This window comes from Aphelocoma coerulescens, assembly GCF_041296385.1.
Source record: "Aphelocoma coerulescens isolate FSJ_1873_10779 chromosome Z unlocalized genomic scaffold, UR_Acoe_1.0 ChrZ, whole genome shotgun sequence".
NCBI classification, from domain to species: Eukaryota; Metazoa; Chordata; class Aves; order Passeriformes; family Corvidae; genus Aphelocoma; species Aphelocoma coerulescens.
Genome location: NW_027184085.1, coordinates 23,526,154 through 23,545,712, shown reverse-complemented (window position 1 = coordinate 23,545,712; position 19,559 = coordinate 23,526,154). Strand labels below are relative to the sequence as shown.

The 19,559-nt window shown below is 37.5% G+C and overlaps 1 protein-coding gene across 1 annotated transcript in view; it reads right to left on the bottom strand.

Moving 5' to 3' along the window:
• Positions 1-19,040, bottom strand: part of WDR41 (WD repeat domain 41) — a 30,265-nt gene extending 11,225 nt beyond the window's left edge. Inside the window, exons 1-10 of the mRNA XM_069000983.1 lie at positions 18,940-19,040; positions 14,753-14,868; positions 11,800-11,848; positions 9,838-9,969; positions 9,407-9,469; positions 8,828-8,939; positions 7,413-7,475; positions 5,212-5,322; positions 3,787-3,971; positions 183-304 (exon numbers count right to left, since the gene is read on the bottom strand). Coding sequence (XP_068857084.1) covers positions 183-304; positions 3,787-3,971; positions 5,212-5,322; positions 7,413-7,475; positions 8,828-8,939; positions 9,407-9,469; positions 9,838-9,969; positions 11,800-11,848; positions 14,753-14,868; positions 18,940-18,990 — 1,004 coding nt within the window. The 5' untranslated portion in view covers positions 18,991-19,040. The remainder of the gene's footprint in view (positions 1-182; positions 305-3,786; positions 3,972-5,211; positions 5,323-7,412; positions 7,476-8,827; positions 8,940-9,406; positions 9,470-9,837; positions 9,970-11,799; positions 11,849-14,752; positions 14,869-18,939) is intronic.
• Positions 19,041-19,559: the final 519 nt, after the last annotated feature.

Sequence of the window (19,559 nt, the reverse complement as noted above, 5' to 3'; positions counted from 1 at the left end):
TTTCCCACTGAATTACAAATTTTCCTAAATCAGATCAACAAGCTCTACCTAATAAAAGCAGTTCAAACTGATGATCAAGTCCCTGCCCTAGAAATCCAATGTAGCTTTGCAGTCTGTCTCTAGTCACCCTTCCAAGTTTTGCTTTCCTTTATTGCATTAACAAAATGTACTATGTTCTGTACCTGTTTGGAAGCTTCTCAATGTGCAGCACAGAGGAGTCGTGAGCAGTTCTCTGGCAGGCAATCACACGCTTCATTTGAAGATTATATACGTATATGCCTTTCCCAACAGCAGCAAACACACACTGGAAAGAAAATTCAATAGAACAACTTACAGAAACATACTAAAAAATCACCTTGCATGTAATGAATTTCCAGCAATACTATAACCCAGCTTGTTTCTGTCCTCATGTTACTGCTTTATCCCAAACATATTAAATTAGCGACATATAAAAAGAGATAGATTTTTTAAAAGTAAATGTGGGATATGATCCTATATTACTCTAAGCAGTAATTTAATGTCTGTATTTTTCTCCTGTACCTCACAGTCTAAGCAGAAACTAAGGATACCAACAAATCAACACACTTCTGCAATTAAATGCTTATGTTCTTCCAGTAAAATAATGCTCCATGTTTTGAAAAACTCTTGGTTTATCAAGAAAGACTGAGAATACAGGAAACTGTTCTGCATATTTGACTTTTTTTGAATTTAACTGAAGATAGAGATAGATAAAGAGGCCTTGCTCAAGTATTTGGGCTCTACTGAGTACAGAAAAGGAACTCTCACAAGAAAGTATTACAAAATAATCCATTTTGCATTCAATGCTCTTCTTCAGAAGAGTGCAGGCATTCCACCTCATAACCATCATGACCCTATGGCCTAGGTTACAATGTAAGATGTAACCAAAAGTATGTGTTCTATTATCATCTTCACAAGCTGTTAAAGCAGATGGGGCAGTGCTCGTTATCTCCTACCATGACTCATCCCTGATAACTCCCTCTGGAAACTATCTCTGTTTAATGGGCTATCAAGGACCCTCTGCATGACTCATAAAATTACATCATCCCATTGTGAGATGCTCCACCCAGGGGGAGGAACCAAGCATTCCCACCTAGATATAATCTGGGGTTTGGAACAGCACAAGCAGCCCTTACCTACTGGGTGTCCAGAGGACAAGAGCTACATAACCACCACTGGACCTTCAGAGGAAGGATCAGACCTTTCTACAGGATCACTGCTTCAACAGAACCACTTCAAAGAGGACTGCAGCCACCACTTAATCAGACTTCTACCACCACTCTGCCTGGCAGGGTGTTAGGTCGTATCCTGACTCTCCCAGGTTAAGTCAGTATTTCTGTATTATTGCCTTGTTATATACACTAGTAAAGAACTGTTATTCCTATTTCTCATATAATTGCCCAAAAGCCCCTTAATTTCAAAATTACAGTAATTTGGAGGGAAGTGGCTTACATTTTCCATTCCAAGGGAGGCTCCTGCCTTCCTTAGCAGACACCTGTCTTTCAAACCAAGACACCCTAAGAAGCCAGAAACAGTTTACAGATCTTTGGACCTGGACTGCTTCATGACTTGCGATGAACTTAAAGAGGACAAGTGTATAATTGTATGTATGTGCACATGATTAACATTCAGTACCAGAGGAGTGCAAGGTGTTTCCATTCAGTACATATTTGCAGTTCTGAACACACCTTGTTTAAGTGACAGTGTGCTAGAACATTTCCCTGAACAGCCTGCTTCCATTTACACAACCCAAACATTAACATTTCATATGCAATTCACACTACATGCTGTCAACAGTTTGTACAACTTGAAACCTAGGGTCTTTGACTAAAATTTCCTATATATGTTCAACAATGTTTTACACTGTTCAAAACTCTTTGTCCAGGTTTTTAATCTTTCTTTTTTTTCTTACTTGTATCTGTTGTGGGAGAACGGAAACTAAACAGATAGCACCATTGCCAAATCAAGACAAAAACAAACCACTGAGCCCATTATCCTAGTTTTGCATAAGGTTCAAATTCAATGGCCTTTCACATAACTCTTCTACTTTGAGCCCTAAAGTTTTGCAAAAGATGCTCTTCATGGAGCACTCTTTTTTTTCCACAAGCCTTGGCAAAATCCTCGTCATCTCAAAATCCAAGAACATAAAAAGATGAGAAGCATAAACTGTACACCTCTCTTAACAGGCAAGCTAAACACACACATACCAGGAGAGCGGATGCACTCCTTAGCACTGTTTCCTAGTATTGCCAAACCTTTACCATCCCATTTGTTTCTGAACCATGTTTGGCCTACAAGCTCAGTGTCATACTAGACAAGTGTATCTTCTCCAACTACCTAACTACCAGGTCTAGAAAACAGAGAAAACATACATTTTACACTATTTTTTTTAACATGAAGAACAGTGTTCTGCTTTGAGGTAGCAGGTAACAAAGTAATACATTATATAAATACATTTCTGCACCACCTTTTAAGTAGGAACTTTACAATACAGACAGCTCTACCTTAAAAGCACCTTCTATTTTGATATGTAACACTAGAACCACCTTTATTCCCACCATTCAAAACTCTCACAATAAAAAAAAAATTCACAGCAATTTATTTAGTTCAGTTACATGAATGGAAGAAAGACTTCAGCTTTCTTTTAAACCCTCAGATTCCACAATGGATGTTTTAACAACTTCTGACCTTCCCCAAATTCTTTTCTACTCCCCTAAAACACATCATATGTAGCTTTCAAGCATGGAATGAAAGTGTTTTGAAGCCAAATTACAGAACTTATTGTAAACAAAATTCACTTTTGGTTCATTGTAGAAATAAGCACTGACAACAAAATCACTGGAAATCCCACCTCTAAAGACAAACACATCTTTTTTAGCCCCCACATCCCACAGTAATTCTCTCTCCAGGGTTTTACAAAAGTTCTACTCAGAAAAAGGCAAATGCATCAGGTGACTTATATTCAGGCTTTTCCACAGCTTTTATTTTGTTATAGCTTATATATCTGAATTCATTTCCAAGAATCCCTTTCTTAATCATTCCCAATAACTGTGTAACTCCCTACATACCCCAAAACAAAATCCCACTGTACCTCAACAATGAAACATCTTTTACTTTGCCACTAACAGCTGGTAACATTTCACAAAATTAAACATCAACCTCAGTATTTTTAGTGTTTGCTGAACAGTAACTGGATTCTGACTGAGTATTCTGACCAAGAACTTATCTCTAAAATATGTATATAGTAGACTGGATCTTGGAAACGTATTTGAGTATACAACTGCATACAGCCCATCTGAACAGAAAGAGCAGTACTGATTTACTATAAAGCATAGACATATTCCTACTCTTAAATAGTACCCTCATAGTATTCTCACAGTACCCTCAGCTATAACTGCTCAAAGAGGTGCATTATTGGGAAAACTGCATGTCCAGAAGTTGGAACACGAAAGATGCATGCTATCAAAACACACACCCTCATATGTATATTTCTCTAGTGTTAACAAGTAATGAATCTTTGTTAGTCAAAAACAAATGCTGTTGTGACAGTTTGTTATGTTAGTTTCCATACCATCAACATATTTTAACTTTCATACAGGTCAACAGCCAATATTTTATATAAAAAAATGTGGACCATATAGAATAGCTGTGCACATTTAAAAGAAGTCTCTCATACTAAAACAAAGAAACTGAAAATAGAAACCACTCAGTCTTCCGTGGTAAGATCATCCTAGTTTACTTAAAGTAATTTACTCTGAAGCTTTTTACCTCCTCGTCAGATGTTAAGTGTTGAACTGAAGTTTCATTAGGGCTTTGGGATAACTTTATTTCTGGCTGTACATCTGGATGGACAGAGGAGTCCCAGAAGTTGCACTCAGCTGCCTGCTTTGTCCAGTCAAGTGCATCCCAAACTATTAACTCACCTACGTGAGAACCTGTCACAAAAGTCAGATCTGGAGGGGGAAAAAAACCACACACAGAAATCACATTATATTAAAAAAAATAAATTTCACACAAAGTTACAACCCTAGAAAGGGAAAACAGCCCATTTATGCAGAAAGCTATGCAGAGTGTGCAGTACATAACTGACTGGACAAAAACCTCCCTCTCTGAGTAAATACTCACCTAATTACCTAGCATAGCTCAGATGAGCTCTAGTGTAAAATTAGAACTAGGAAGGAGAACATTCACTGGCCACAGTGCACAGTACAGAGTTGCAAAGGCAAGGAACACCACCAGAAGTGTGTAGAAGTATTTGAACTTCATTTCTGCATCTAAAGCCCTTCTATTCCTTGGAGAAGCAGGTGTACAGACACAGCAAAGTATGTCTTTGCCATAAATAGAAATACTGATCACAAGTTAAATGAATGAGTTAATGGCAATATGGAAGTAGCTGCTCATGGATTTGTTTATCACACATGGAAAGGAACTTCTACAACAATATTTAATGCAGGTAGCATCTTGTGTTTGTAAGCCAAACACTGCTTGCATTTCATAATCAAAAAGGAGAAAATAATGGCAGCACTTAAGCTGAGAAACAAGTACCATAGAATCCAAGTTTTCTCTTTTCCAGCCACTTGTTACCTCTGTAACATAGCCCCTTTGTGCCAACCAGGCAGACACAGATACACCCAAGGATAAATATACACTCTCTATCTCACCAGTAATACCTTTTCCTGGGATCTGGGGGTGCTCCATTAAGAAAAAAAGACAGGGAAGAACAGCATAGAAGGAGATGATACTTGCAGCAGAGTAGACAGAATTTCAAGTATTAGTTCAGTATTACCCTAATGAGCAGCATAGATCACATCATCTTCCAGACCCTATCTATAATGGATCTATATGCAGGCTCACACCTGCACACACAGAACCTTCAGTTACCTCAGGACTACAACTGCAAGGGACGTGGCACTGCATATCCCATTTTAAGAATAAGAAGAAACAAGAAAAAAAAAAGTATTATTTTTAGTTTCCCAACAGAAAGACCAAGAGTTCCATTTCCATCAATGACATTGACTCTTCTACAGTGCAACTTGCTTGGTTTCATTTCATTGTTAATCCATAAACACAGGAATTAACATTTTGTCATATCACTACCTTTGCAGCTACACAAAAAGGTACATCCACTAGTTAGTAAGTGAAATATCCCACTGGTAACTAAGAAAATCAGTAGCATTATAAAATCACTCTTACCATTGACACTAACTAATGACGAAATGTTATCCTGATGGTCAACAAGGCGCTTTACTTCAAGGACGTTCCAACCTTCAGACCCATTCTTAGACGCACTCAACCTAAAAATTACTTCAAAGATAGAAAAATTGTCTAAATAAGCTTTTTCATTTGGATTAAGATGGAGCTAAGCATAAATAAAACATCATTTTCAGAGACACAAACTAAAACATTATAAGTGAGACCATACAAGAGCCACTTATGATCACTCATAACATCAAAAAACAGGAAGGAATTATTTCAGCGTTACCACTAAAGCCTCTTACCACAGCACATACAGGATAAAACACGTCATCCTAGTAACTCTGAAATTCAAAGAACTGGTCAACAACAGAAGTGCAAAGTGTCAGACACCTTTATGGATAAGCAACTAAAACTGAAACATGTTTCTTGAGGACTCATCTCACTGAAAAATTAATATTCAAAAACAATGCAATATCCTCTAGTAAGGCAATCAATATTGTCAGAAATTAAGAATTTTAATGAGTCTTGGAATTTCTTTTGTATCTCAAGGATACTACAAAAGAAGTATGGGATGTTCAGATGAAAGTCTATATTGTATACCAGTGTCTAAACACAAGAGGACTGTTTTTAATTTGTTCCCGCTTCTTCGATCAGAGTATCAGGTTGCTCTTTTTCAACTAGGTGTTTAACCACCTCATTGTTTTGCTGATATAGTGCTTTACTTTTTCTCTTGGATTTTATTCCCTATTTTGAAATCTCAGCTATTTTACACAACACTTATCAAAAAGCTTCTTCACCAACAGCTAGCCAATGACTTACAGTTTGCATACACAGAAAACTCTGTCTCCAACTAAGCAAGAGAAATCATCATATTGTCTCTATAGCTTTGAATAGTAAGAAATCAGCAATATCTCATACTTCCAATCCTGGGATAAGGAGGTTCTAGAGAAGCCAAGTATCTGACAGCTCAAGTAAGCAGTTCCAGACCTCCAGAAGAAAAAATGCCAATTGCTACAATCTGGATCAGATCTGGACAGAGTGGCACTAACGCTGAAGGGGCTGGCAGAGGAGCTCACCATTTATCATCAGTCCTCATTAACCAGGGAGGTCCCAGTCAACTAGAGATTGACCAATATGATGCCCATCTGCACAACTGATTGAAAGAAGGATCGAGGGAACTACAGGCCTGTCAGCATAACCCCAGTGCCAGGTAAAATGATGGAACAAATTATCTTGAGTGTGATCACACAGCACATACTGGACAACCAGGGAATCAGGCCCAGACAGCAGGGGTTTAAGAAACACAGGTCCTGCTTGACCAACACGAGCCAGGGCATGCCCAGGTGGCCAAGAAGTCCAGCGGCATCTTGGTCTGTATCAGCAGCAGTGTGGCCAGCAGGACCAGGGCAGTGATTGTCCCCCAGTACTTGGCTCTGTAGCCACAATCGCCACTTGATGTCACACCTCAGGTTCTGTGTTCTGTTCTGGGTCCCTCGTGACAAGAAAGATACTGAGGTGCTGGGGTGTGTCCAAAGAACAGCAATGGAGATGGTAAAGGGTCTGGGACACAAGTCTTATGAGAAGAGAGCTTGGGTTGTTTAGCCCGGAGAAAAGGAGCCTACGGGAGACCTCATCACTTCTTAAAGCTACCTGAGAGGAGGTTGTGGCAAAGTGGGCACTGGCCTCTTCTCACAGGCCACAAGTGACAGGACAAAAGGAAGTGGCCTCAAGCTGTGCAAGGGGAGGTTCAGGTTGAACATCAGGAAGAATTTCTTCACTGAAGGGGTAGTCAGGCATTGGAATGGGTTGCCCAGGGATGTGGAAGGAGTCAGTATCCCTGAAGGTGTTCAAGAAATGACCGGACATGATACTCAGTGGTATGATTTAGTCGGCATGGTGATGATTGGTTAAAGCTTGCACTCAAAGATCTTGGAGGCCTTTTCCAATCTTAATAATTCTGTGATTCTAAATATAGGAAAGTTTTGTCTTTGTATGTCATGCAGCTCTCTAAAACGTTCTTAAGTAAGATTAGTATTGCTTCCTCTTTGTCAAATAATGCTAAAAGAAAAAATATTGCTGACCACACCCTAAAACCATTTTCTTTTCCTGTGCAAATCCAGCAGCATGCTCTTCATACGTATCTCTGATAAACAGCCGTTATGGAGGAACATGAACACTGGAAAACGCAAGATACTCACTTAGCTCTTTGCCAACTGCTGCTGCAACACAATTTTTGGGCAATTCAACCAAAGCACTGATGCCTTTAAAAAAAAAGGGGGGGATAAGGGAGAAAAGGATAATAACTGGTCACACAAAAAGACAAGAAACTGTTAATTCCTTATTAACAAAGTTCTTAACAATATTCTTTCCACTTATCAAAACAGAAGTATATTGCCTGAAGTGAAAGTTAAATGGCATCAGAAATGAACAGATTATCTCAAACAGAGGTACAGTCAAGAGTCCTGGTCCTGAATCCAGCAGAATTCTGAACATCAAACTTGGGGTGAGGCTGAAAGTAAATTATCTTTTTGTTTTAAACACTATTAAGATATTTACATCCTAATGCTGGACAGTATTTAAAAAACATGGAAATTATTGTGACTCTAAATACAGGCAATACCAAAATTATTAGATACTGATGCTACCTCAGTATGCACAATTCTAAAATACTATGCAGAGCAAGATGAAGAAGAATTAAGCATATGATAAAATACCCAGCTTGCTGTTCAGAATTTCCACAGTCTGTGCCAAAGCACTGTTAGAGGAAAATTCCCCAAGGGATAAGTAATCTCTTTCCCAACAAAGGAACTCAGAGATTAGGACAGAAGAGAAGGCCCATGCCTCACATTCCATTGACTCATTGTACCAAAGTTGCAACAGCACTTCATGCTAAGCACCACAGCATGATGACCAACTGGTATTTACCATGAGATTTCATACTGAACCAAAACAAGTATTAATATCCTCAAGGATTCAGAAGGCTTTGCCTACCACTACTCTATTCTATGACAAAAATAAAGCCATATTGGTTCCACCTTTGAATGTGATTCACAGCTTTGTAAGCATTTTGGTAAAATACAGCAAAAACATGCAACAATTTTCTTCACATGGACAGATAATATAAAAGTTTATTAACAGAAAAGCATGATTAACATTGATTTCTGATTATGTTTATTACATTCCTATCAAAACGTGCATTTTCTACATCAAAAGTACTGATTCTTAACAATAAAAAGTCACCTTTACTGCTCTACTATTACAAAGCTTCACTTAGGAATATAATAAAACTCCCACTCAATCACACAAAAAGCCAGTCAAAGGATCTGGTACACATTATGGCAAACACATAAATTAGCATCTGAGCTCTAGCCCTCTAAGTCCAAGATAATGTACAGTTACTGGTATCTGAAATATTCTGAAATTCACAGCACAGAACATTAAAAGCAGTCTTAGTTTGGAATCCTATTAAATCTGACATTAAAAAAATAGAGTTGCTCTAATACATAATGTTATCTTTAGAATTAAAATGAATTTGTTGAGTTGGTTTTGCATCATTATAGAGATCCATTTTACTTGGACTTTAACAGCTATAATGAGTCATTTTCATTTTTACCTGCATCAGTAAGATGACTGGTCTTACACAAGAGATCTAATTTTCGGTTCCAAACACATAGATCACTCCCTCCAGACAACCATACATTCAGTCTTTGAAGAACTGTCAAACACTGCAGAACAAAAATCAGATATATGTCTCCTGCATAAGTTCTACAGGGAATGTCTGTATTTCTCAGTGAAATGACCATGAGCCTTAGCTAGATAAATCTTTAAGTACTTTGAAATACAATATCAAGGTCTCTGAGAAATACATATTTAATTACATACTAATACGTTAAATTTTTCACCAACAATGCAAAAACTTTAAATGTTGCAGGTTGCCTTTTCCAACACAGTAACAAAACCGAGTCACAGCATTACCTTTGTTGTACGTCCTTTCAAAAAGAAAACCGAGGTACTAAGACTTCCAAAAACAAATTAAGAATTGTGCCCACTTCTCAGCCACTCATTATGTACCTATTCTTAAACAAAATGCCATTCATTCTTAACACACCTGCCCGCATGACCCATGAGCCAGACATAATAGCTTAATGTATACAACAAAACAACAGACATTCATAGGGTTTCCTCAGCATACCTTTACAGTAGAATGGAAACATGACACTTTCTGAACCTGTCTGCCACTAGTGCAGTCCCAAACCTGTCTTTATTCATTAAGGAAACTGAAAGGTTTCTATGCGTTATAAATGTAAATGATGTGTTGGTAACTAAATGACAGATTAGGAAAGAGCTATGCAGAGACTCAGTCTCCTAAATCTGGCAGTCTTTTCAATATTCAGCCTAAATGACATATTCATAAAGGCCTGTTACAGATTCATTTTTGTAGCAAGGATTGTATCTACATGTCAGCAATAACTAGTGAAACCCCTGTGTAATCCAATTACACCCAGTGGATATTATTAGCCATTAAATTTTGAAATGGGCTGCAGCCTGTGTCAGTGTTACCTTTAAAAGTAAAAACCACAAAAAGCCCATACAAATTTAAATTCTCTCCAGACCAAAGGATACAATAACTGTTCTATCAGCTGATGCTGTTATAATCATATCAGTTTTTTCTTCAGTACCATCTGATGAAGAAAATGGTGCTATAGCTGTAATTTTGTGTGTGTGCCCATGAAGTTCATAAAGTTTTTCTCCAGTCTGAAAAACAAAAACACGGAAAACTAAGGGTAAAATACAAAAATGCCTCCTGTAGCATCAAATATAGGTATTAAATGACTTTTGAAAGCAAGAATTTCTAAAGAGTCTAAAATTTCCCTTCCTAAAGTAATTTAAGGATTTGCTAGTTACTACCTTCAGTGCTGTTTAAGATCTTAAATTAAATAACATATTATGTGTAAGTTTAAAGATGTGGTACATAATGCAAATTACTCCCTGAGTAAAAAACTGCTAAAAGCCCTTAAGAACAAAATTCTGTATTAAACTCATTTAATTTTAAGGCAAATACTGGCCATTCACCCTTCTTAATGACTACTACAGCAATTCAGATTTGTTGATAATCCCTCACTTTAAAATGTATTTATTTTCAATTTTAATTATTGGAAAAGTCTGACCTATATTTATGGCAAACTTCCTGCCAGATTTGTTTAGTATGCACATTATCTATAGATTCAAGCTGGTGCTTTAGACAACTACAGCAACTTCTACTAACATTTTTAGTTAAATGGCAAAACACTACAAACAAACATGCAGAAGCATAGTGGCATTTTAAACATGCAGCTAAAATGCAGGGTAATTTAAACTGCAAACTTCTTTACAGATGTGGATTAATGTTTTAAATTAAAACTACAAAGATTTGCTTTAACAAATACAATAAAAGTCCTACAAAAGTAGAAGATGAAACTCAGTTCATAAGTTCGATATCCAAATGAGTTTTACATTCACAAACTGCTCAGAACACTGGGCATATATATTCACATACATGGGTTTTAATATTCAAATCCCTTTACTTTTCCAAATTATAGAATTATAAAATTATAAAAGGTCATCAAAACCAGCAAAGCACTAATGGAAACTGCTTAAAAGAGAAGTTTCAAGTCTCTCCTTTTGTACTTTAAAATTACACCATCATAAATGTCACATAAAATTTTCAGAAGATTTTAAAGAAAATTTAAAGTCTGAAATTTTTTCTTCCTCAGTTCAATGTTACTGTAGACAGTACAGTATGCCTCCCCTTCAAACTTCTTATTAAACAATGTAACTCATTGTTATACTAGAGATGTAATTCATATACTAGACTTCCTTAACAAAGGTCTAATATTCATCAGTTCTCTACAATTTTGTCAACAAAACAGAGTAGGAGAGCAGAACAGAAGGTGTTACACTTACAGAGCACAATTTGTATGATAAAACTAATGTCTTAGTAAGGTTTTAAAAAGTTATGAGAAGATTTTTATTACAGCAAGCAATTAAGGGTCTGTTCCTGCAAGGCATGCAATGTTTAATTTCTACTGACTTTGTTATCTTTCCAATATAATTTTGTGATAGCTCTCTATTAGTCAGTCATACTACAAAGAAGTATTATTAATAGAGCCATTGAAATGCATCTAAATCTTAAGTGTAAGGCAGGTTTGGGATCTTGCTACCTATTTGTTGAGTTACGAGTCAGCATTTCAGCATTTACAGCAAACACAGAATAACCTTTCAAAGAGGAATTAAAGCCACAATTTCATACACACTTCTGCTTTTAACAACATGATTTAATCTGAAATTTCTCTAAAATCACTGTTGTCCCAAAATATTTTAACTTTGAAAACTTATGCTTCTCTCGGGTTCACCCAACTTCTACTTCCCTAACTTTCCCTTGTAAACTAAGATTCAACAGACTCCTTCCACTTTTACATTTTCAAACAGTAGCTCTGCAGCAATTCTTATTCATTCTGCTTTTTTGCTCCTAGACATTTCTACCTCTTCTCTACAACTTCTAACCTCTCCACAGCACACAAGCCATCCCTATAAAAGACGCCTAACCTGAGCATTCCAAAGAAATATGATCCCATCATCTCCTGCAGATGCAAACCTGGAAAAAAAAAAAAAAAACCAAAAACCATAACAAACTGAAAACTTCATTATAGCATAATGTAATGGAAAAGCAGTAAATACTTACAGAAAAAAAATGCTTACAAGATGTATCAGACTAAAGAATAGGCATGTATTTGTAAATTACAGTTTCTAAACTGAAGTCAGTATATCAATATATCAACTGAAGTCAGTTATCAACATATATTAATATAAGAACAAGACTTAAGAATTCCAATACTATTATAAAAAGAATGTTCTCATGGATCACCTCAGTCTTTTCCAGTCATGATCACCATTATCTATAACCTTGTCTGTTTCCTGAAGAAGCAAGGAATGGTCAAATGATCAACAAAAAAAGCCTATTTTTAAAATGTGTTATGAACACTGTTTAATTTAATGTGTCAATGTAGAGTATTACTTGCAATTTTATCTCAGTCAGTTTTTGGAAGACTCTTGCTGAGACTTAGCCTTCTTTAGTGATCTTCCAATCAATATGAGCCTTACTTCATGTTCAAAAAGTACAAGAGCAAAGAAGAAAAAAAACAAAAAACCAACAACCTTTCTGTTACATTCATAGAGGATTTATTTAGTATCTTCAAAAACCAATCTGAGAAAATTTTCCACTCACTGGTTTTAGCTGAGCCACTGAGAAAACAAGAAAATCCTTCTGTAAAATTCTCACTAAGATGATATTATCTAAAGACTTGAAGCGTGAAACTTGGCTTACAATAGTTGACAAAAAGCACACAACGGAATAGCTGCAGAAACTAAATAAAAACATTTCAGAAGCTGAGTAACAATACTAATCTTACTGAAAAGAATCAAGTGAAAAATATTATGTGTTTAACAATATAGAAAATACCATATTCTTGATAAATAAAAATTTAGAATTACTGTCCAGCAAAACAACTCCATTAAACTCCTCAAACTCTCAGAATACTAACCAGCTATACAATTTACTCCTTATCCCTATGCTATTTGATAACCTACCTTAAATGTAGCCACTCAGGCTTTAGTTTTACAATGATTATCATTATTTTAGCTTTAGTAATTTACCTGCTACCAAATAACAAAGTGCAAAATGGTAAAAGAATTCTTTGTAACAGACAGTGTGTGCAAGCTAAGAATACTGGGGTTGTTTCTACAAAGATGAATTACACTGATTCAGTATGCATTTTGAGAAAAACATACTTTGATAAAGAGTTATTTTAATAACTTGTCTGGGAAAAAAAGGACTGAAGAAACCACATGAGATTCTTCCATTTTAATATTAATCTTCTGGTGGACTACTACAATGTAAAAAAATAACTTTCATGATAACACATGTAACTTTTCTGACATATATATATTTATGACATTAAAAATAGAAACTGGCAAGCCAAAAATCCTCCATGAAGTCTTCTGTAAAATTTTTATTCATATGTGTGTGTGTGTGTGTATATATATATGCACACACATATATATAAAATATATTAGAAAATAAGATTCTGTGAGCATTTCTGAACTGGAAGAGACCACTGGCATGGTCTCTTCCAGTCAATGTGCATGGGGAGGGAGAGAACCTTTCTTCACAAAACACCTGCTGTATGCTACAAGGATATAAAAGAAACTTTTGCCCACGTTAACTTCATGTAGTGAATTGATGAATATATTAGAATTTCCCTTCTCTGTCTAATCCATAAAATATATAAATTACTACAGCTCCTTAACAGAGCTACTCTCACCTATTACTTATGTTCTTAGTCATTAAACATTTTCTATTTAATTCTCCGCATCAGCCAAGAGTCACTACATTTTATGACTGACTAAAGACTTCACAACCTTACTTTTAAGGCAGTAGAATTAAGTAGAATTAAGTTAAATTAAAGAACATGCAAGGCTAATTTAGAGAAAACTAGAATAGAAACTAGGTTGTAATGTACAACTATCATAATTCATTCTCTCAATCACACTTCCTAAGTGACATAGGTAAATACAATTACTTCATCTTTTTAACCAGTTTTCCAGTTTTTAAATAACTCTGTCCTCAGAAGATAGATAACCCAGTCTTCAGAAGTTACTGATAAAGACTGTCAGGAAATATAAGGACAGGTGCATACAGCTGAAACCTGAAGGAGAGAAACAAAGGAATTGTCAGGTTTCAAAGAGGTATAGCAAGTTGAATCAGATCAAACTGGAAGAGAAATGTAACGCAGAGGTTAGGCACATGGTGACTTTTGCTAAGTAGTCATTCTGAATAAAGTAGCTGAAAATTTTAAAACTTGAAAAGTTAAAAAAAACCTGCATTAACCAAAGCTCAAGTGAATTTAGCACCCTAGCACCAAAAGAAAGTGCAGCAAAAGATCCGAAAGAGAGAAAAAGCAACACTCAGTATTGTTAATGTCCTGTCCAGTTGCTACAGCGTATCTGTAGGAGTCTATTACATTCTTTCATAGAACCAGAAGGTAAAATAACAGCTATCCTCAATTCAGAAACACACAACACATGCATCCTGTCAGAACAGCAGCAGACAGTACTGCATATTGTTCTGTGAGAATCTATGCATGTACAAAGGGTAACACTCAGATCAGGAACAGACTGAAAAAGAATAGCTGAATTAGCTAAAGGCAATTCATACAAACAAATGAATTTGTACTGAGAAACATAAACAAAACAATTGCTTTGTTTATGTTTCTCAGTCAAAAAATTATCACCATTATTTTCTCATTAAACTATAACTTAAAAGAGAAACCAAAAGACACAGTAACATAGCAAGAAAAGGGAGTATTCATCCCTTGCCTTTTTTAACACCAGTTTTTCCTGCCCTCCCCCATCAAAAGTAAAACGAATTAAAAATGTTACTACATTTTTACAAACATATTGCTAAGGACATTGTGAAACAATTTGAAATGGCATTTCATACCTGCAATCATCTATTTGCACTAGAAATCGCACTATATCTTGATGGCCTTTCAACACAAGGAGCTCTGTGTAAGGATTCTGTATTTGTTCTTCACCAATTGTCTGTACAGAGGATTTCTAAAATTCATAAAAAAGGAAGTAAATTTATTTTGCACTAACATAATTATTTTCATCATGTCTTTGTAATGTCTAACAATCTAGATAGAGACACGTGTGAAGTTTCTGAAATACTACTCTGCCTTAATGAAAATCATTATAAAATACAATTTCCTGTTTTTTCAAGTAAATAAAAGCTTTCTATAGCATGTATTTTAAATTATGATATACCATTTTCTGTTTAACAAAAACATTTTGTACCGATTTAATCACTGATACAGTGAGATGAAACCCCAGCTTACTTATGAGCTGTCATGAGGAGCCAGTTTCACGACTCCATTCACGATATATTCAGATTTTCATTAAATTACACCTCTTACGAGATGGCTGTGAACCTCTCATATCTTTCATCTACTGTTCAATTTTAAAATCCTATATTAAGACAACATATTTAAAACAAATAAGAACAAATGCTGTTCTGTTCCATAATATATAAATCACCCATTGGTACTCTACTCACAAAATACCAAAGCAAACCGCTTAAAAAACCATAGAGAATAATTAATCATTTTATAGAACAGCATCTGCAATTACCCCCAACTAGACTATTAATTAAAAGAACAATCAATCACTTGGAGAAAGCTGATCACTACGCAGGGTCAATAAAATACTGCATAGAACTGCATTTTCAAGGCAGAGGAGTTCTGCCAATCTCAATCATAATTTTATTTCAAGACAACTTTTTTGTAATTAAGGTCTAAACATTCTGCAACAACTTGCTGTCAGATACTATTTTTTAAAAAAACCATCCAAACAGTTCAGTAGTTACTCAGTGACAGCACTCTCTTCCCTCTGGATTTATTTTACACAACAATCAACATCACACTATTTCCAAGACTGTCCTTTCTTTGAGGACTTCAACACAATGTACATTGTAAAACAGCAACCACAGAACACTGTACAACATCCAGCACACACGACAGGTAATACCACACAAAAGAGAAACATGTTATCCTCAGAAACTTGAACTTTTTCTTGCAAGATTAATAAATTATTTTCTATTACTTTGATATTGGTACTACGGTAATATTCTTCAGAAACTAAGAATGACATAGTTAATAAATATGGATGGAAAGAAACCTTTATTTGGCTTGTGGATGGAAAGAAACCTTCATTTGAAGAGTTCTCAATTTTTAAATGAAGCTCTTGTGATTTTATCTTGGTTTTGTGCTGTCTGGGGCATTTCATGAAGCAACTGTTCCTCATTTTATGCAATCACATGAGAACAGCAGTTCCAATTTATAATACTACAAGTAGAATCTGCATGGCTATAATAACAAATATAAAAACTTAAAATTCAGCCATCCAAAGCTAATCAAAACATTCCTTAAAATAAATGACAGTTCTAAAAATCCCAAGTAAATCTCAGTACATTAGCAATACTGCATTTAGAAAACATTCAGCAAACAATTTTAACACCATTCAGAAAAACTCAGAATTTGTATCATTAATATTCCAATTCTACAGTCTGTTGTTGCTTCCTATTCAGTACAAGATAGTGCTATTTCTTCTGAACAATATGTCTAATCTTAATTCTAACAATGCCTGTGAATACTGGAAGATACAGTGCTGATGAGGTACCTATAGATGAGAACAAAATAACATCTTTTCCCCCAGAAATGTCATACAACAAGTTATGCTCTCTTCAGATCTTCATTCATATTTACTCAGGTGCTGGGTTAGATGAGCGTTCTTTCTCTGAAGAAATCTATACACAAACTATTAACTGGTCTCTCTTCCAGCAACACCAAGATTTTTGGCGATAAAAGCTGGATGCTGATGTTAATGGAATCTATTCCCAACTTGCACATTTTTATGCATGACCTGCAAGCAACACTACAATAATCAGAAAATACAAATAAACAAACAAAACGTTCATCTCAACCTCAAAATTTTCTATAACCTCCATGATGTGAAGCACTTAAAAAGTGGGATTTTCAAAAGCAATTCATGAAAACCACGTATACAAGACTACACAGGAATACTGATTTATGGACCACGGAGCATGACAAAACAGCTCCTATGGACCATGATGCTCCTGCACTTAAGCACTCCAACTACCAGAGCCACCCTGCCTAAACCATGGCTGGCCATCAGCTGAAGAGATTCAGGAGCTTAAGTCTAAATGACTTCCAGTTCTACAGTAAAATAAAAAAAGAAATGGGTAAGGCGAAATTTCCATTTCACAAACTTAGGACAGCTTTGCCAGAGGCTTCCTCTATTCACCCAGTGCAATGCCACTCTAACACATCTGTCTGAAGTCACAGCACAGGAAACAAACACTGTAAGTCCATAGCCCACACACTGCTGTGGGCTTTCTTACCTATTGAAGAACTAATGGTTATGAAGATTATTAGATGAAACAGTATTACATCGTACTACGGGTCTAACCCTTAGCAATACTTGCTCTTCAAATTTTCCACAGAGAAGCAAAATTATTACTATGATTCCACAAAATGTGGTGACAATGAGAACAAAAGTCCGGCGGATTTAACCAAGGCATAAAGAGCAGAACAGAAGAACCGGGCCACACCTTGATTCATGCTCATGCTTTATTAAATCACAGTATACAACCAGAGCCAAAGTTTAAACTTTGGAAAGGGACACACAACACAGTTTTCTAGCACATCTTAGAAAACTGTATTTTTACACATTTTACACATTTCTAGCACATCTTAGAAAATCGTATTTCCCATCCTCCTTCTAAAAACAACCGCACACAAACCTGCAAGTATGGCTGCAATCCAACTGCCATTTTGACTGACAACAAAAGTCACAGATAATCCCACACATCGTCATTCCAAACTGGTGCAGACCCAAATTTCCACCAAATTAAGTACTGACCTTTGAAGTCAACCACGATATTGGCATAACTTGCTCATGAACAGCAGCTGGAAAATACTTATTTCCTCATACTTGTCTAGATTATAAAAGCACTAAGTATATGGAGCACAGCAATACTTTTAATTAACTCTTGTTAAATCCGCGATGAGAATTTCAGCAGACTCTCAGAGACATGAAAATTCCAATAATCTCTCCCTCTAATTCAGTAACATTACTCAATCTGAGTAGCAGGAAGGATGTCAGCGTACTACATAACAAAGCATATTTCATGCGTGAGGAACCAAGAAGAAATGCGGGAAGGCTACTACAAACTACTGTGACACATAAATAAAAACTCACTGCCTATAATTTACATTATCGACCTCAAGAGTCCTGAAGGCAGGACTTGCAAGAACTGCATGTAAGCTACACACCATAACCCCACCGAGCGGGAGGGGCCGGGATGCTCCCGATAGCTCCCTGGAGAGCTCTGCTCGGTCGTTCTGCTGTTCACAGAATCAACTAGGTTGCAAAGGACCACTGAGATCAAACCCAACCCACGACAAACACCACCATGTCATCTAGACCACGGCACTGAGTGCCACGTCCAGTCCTTAATACCTCGAGAGATGGTGATTCCACTACCACTCTGAGCAGTCCATTCCAATACCTTTCTGTGAAGAAATTCTTCCTTATGTCTAGCCTGGACCTCCCCTGGTGCAGCTTGAGACTATGTCCTCTTGTCCAGTCACTGGCTGCCTGGGAGAAGAGACCAGCCCCCACGGCTACAGCCTACTTTCAGGTAGTTGGAAAGAGTGACAAGATATCCCCTGAGCCTCCGTTTCCCCAGGATAAAACACCCTAGCTCCGTCAGCCGCTCCACACAGGACTTGTGCTCCAAACCCTGCACCATCTCCGCTGCCCTTTTCTCGACACGCTCCACCTCCATGTCCGCCTTCAACTGAAGTGCCCACACCGGGACACAGTCCGTGAGGTTCGCCTCTCTGCCTTCCCACCTCCCCTGGTTCTCTTCGAGGACGCCCGCAAGCCGTTCTATCAGTCCGACTGTCTCGAAGGCCGAGATCCGGCCCGGAGCACGGCCCATCACGGGGCCCAGACCCACCCAGCGGGAAAGGCCACGGCCCAGCGCATCCCCACCTCATGGCACCACTCGCCCCAAGCCTAAGGCTCCGCAGGGAGCCGCCTCACCTCCGCCAAGCCCTGCGGCTCCCGGCCGCCGCCGATCAGCCACCGCAGCATCGGGAGCAAGCCCGGGACCGCGTCCGGTCCCCACGGCGGCAGCGCTGAGGCACAGGCTACTCAATCGAGCTCCGCGGGAGACCCGCCCGCCGCTGGGCGGGGCCGGGCGCGGCCGGAGCAGTCGATCGCCGAGCGGGTGTGCCGTGAGGGGCGGTGGGTGGTGTGGCCGTCCCGAGTGTGTTTGCACGGCTTCGTAAGGCGGACAAGTGAAATATTTACTGGCGTTTTACCTCGCTGTCTTCCGACGTCAGAGAAGATTTATGCTATTACCAGATTGATGCTATTATTTTACATATTACCATATTGCATATTCCCCCATCACAATTACGTTATTGCCATTTTATTGTGACTGTCTTCAACTGTTTTGTGAAGTGGAATGAGCACCAAAATGTTTTCTAACTAACAGATTTCCCTTGGCTATGGCTATTTCCATCCTCCCTGAGGTCTTTGATGGTCCCATCAGGATGGAGCAACACATACGAGTAAAGTCACCTGATTCACTGTCCTGCTCCTCTGCTGCCCTTCACGGAATCACAGAACCCCAGGATGGGTCAGGTTAGGTGGGAGCA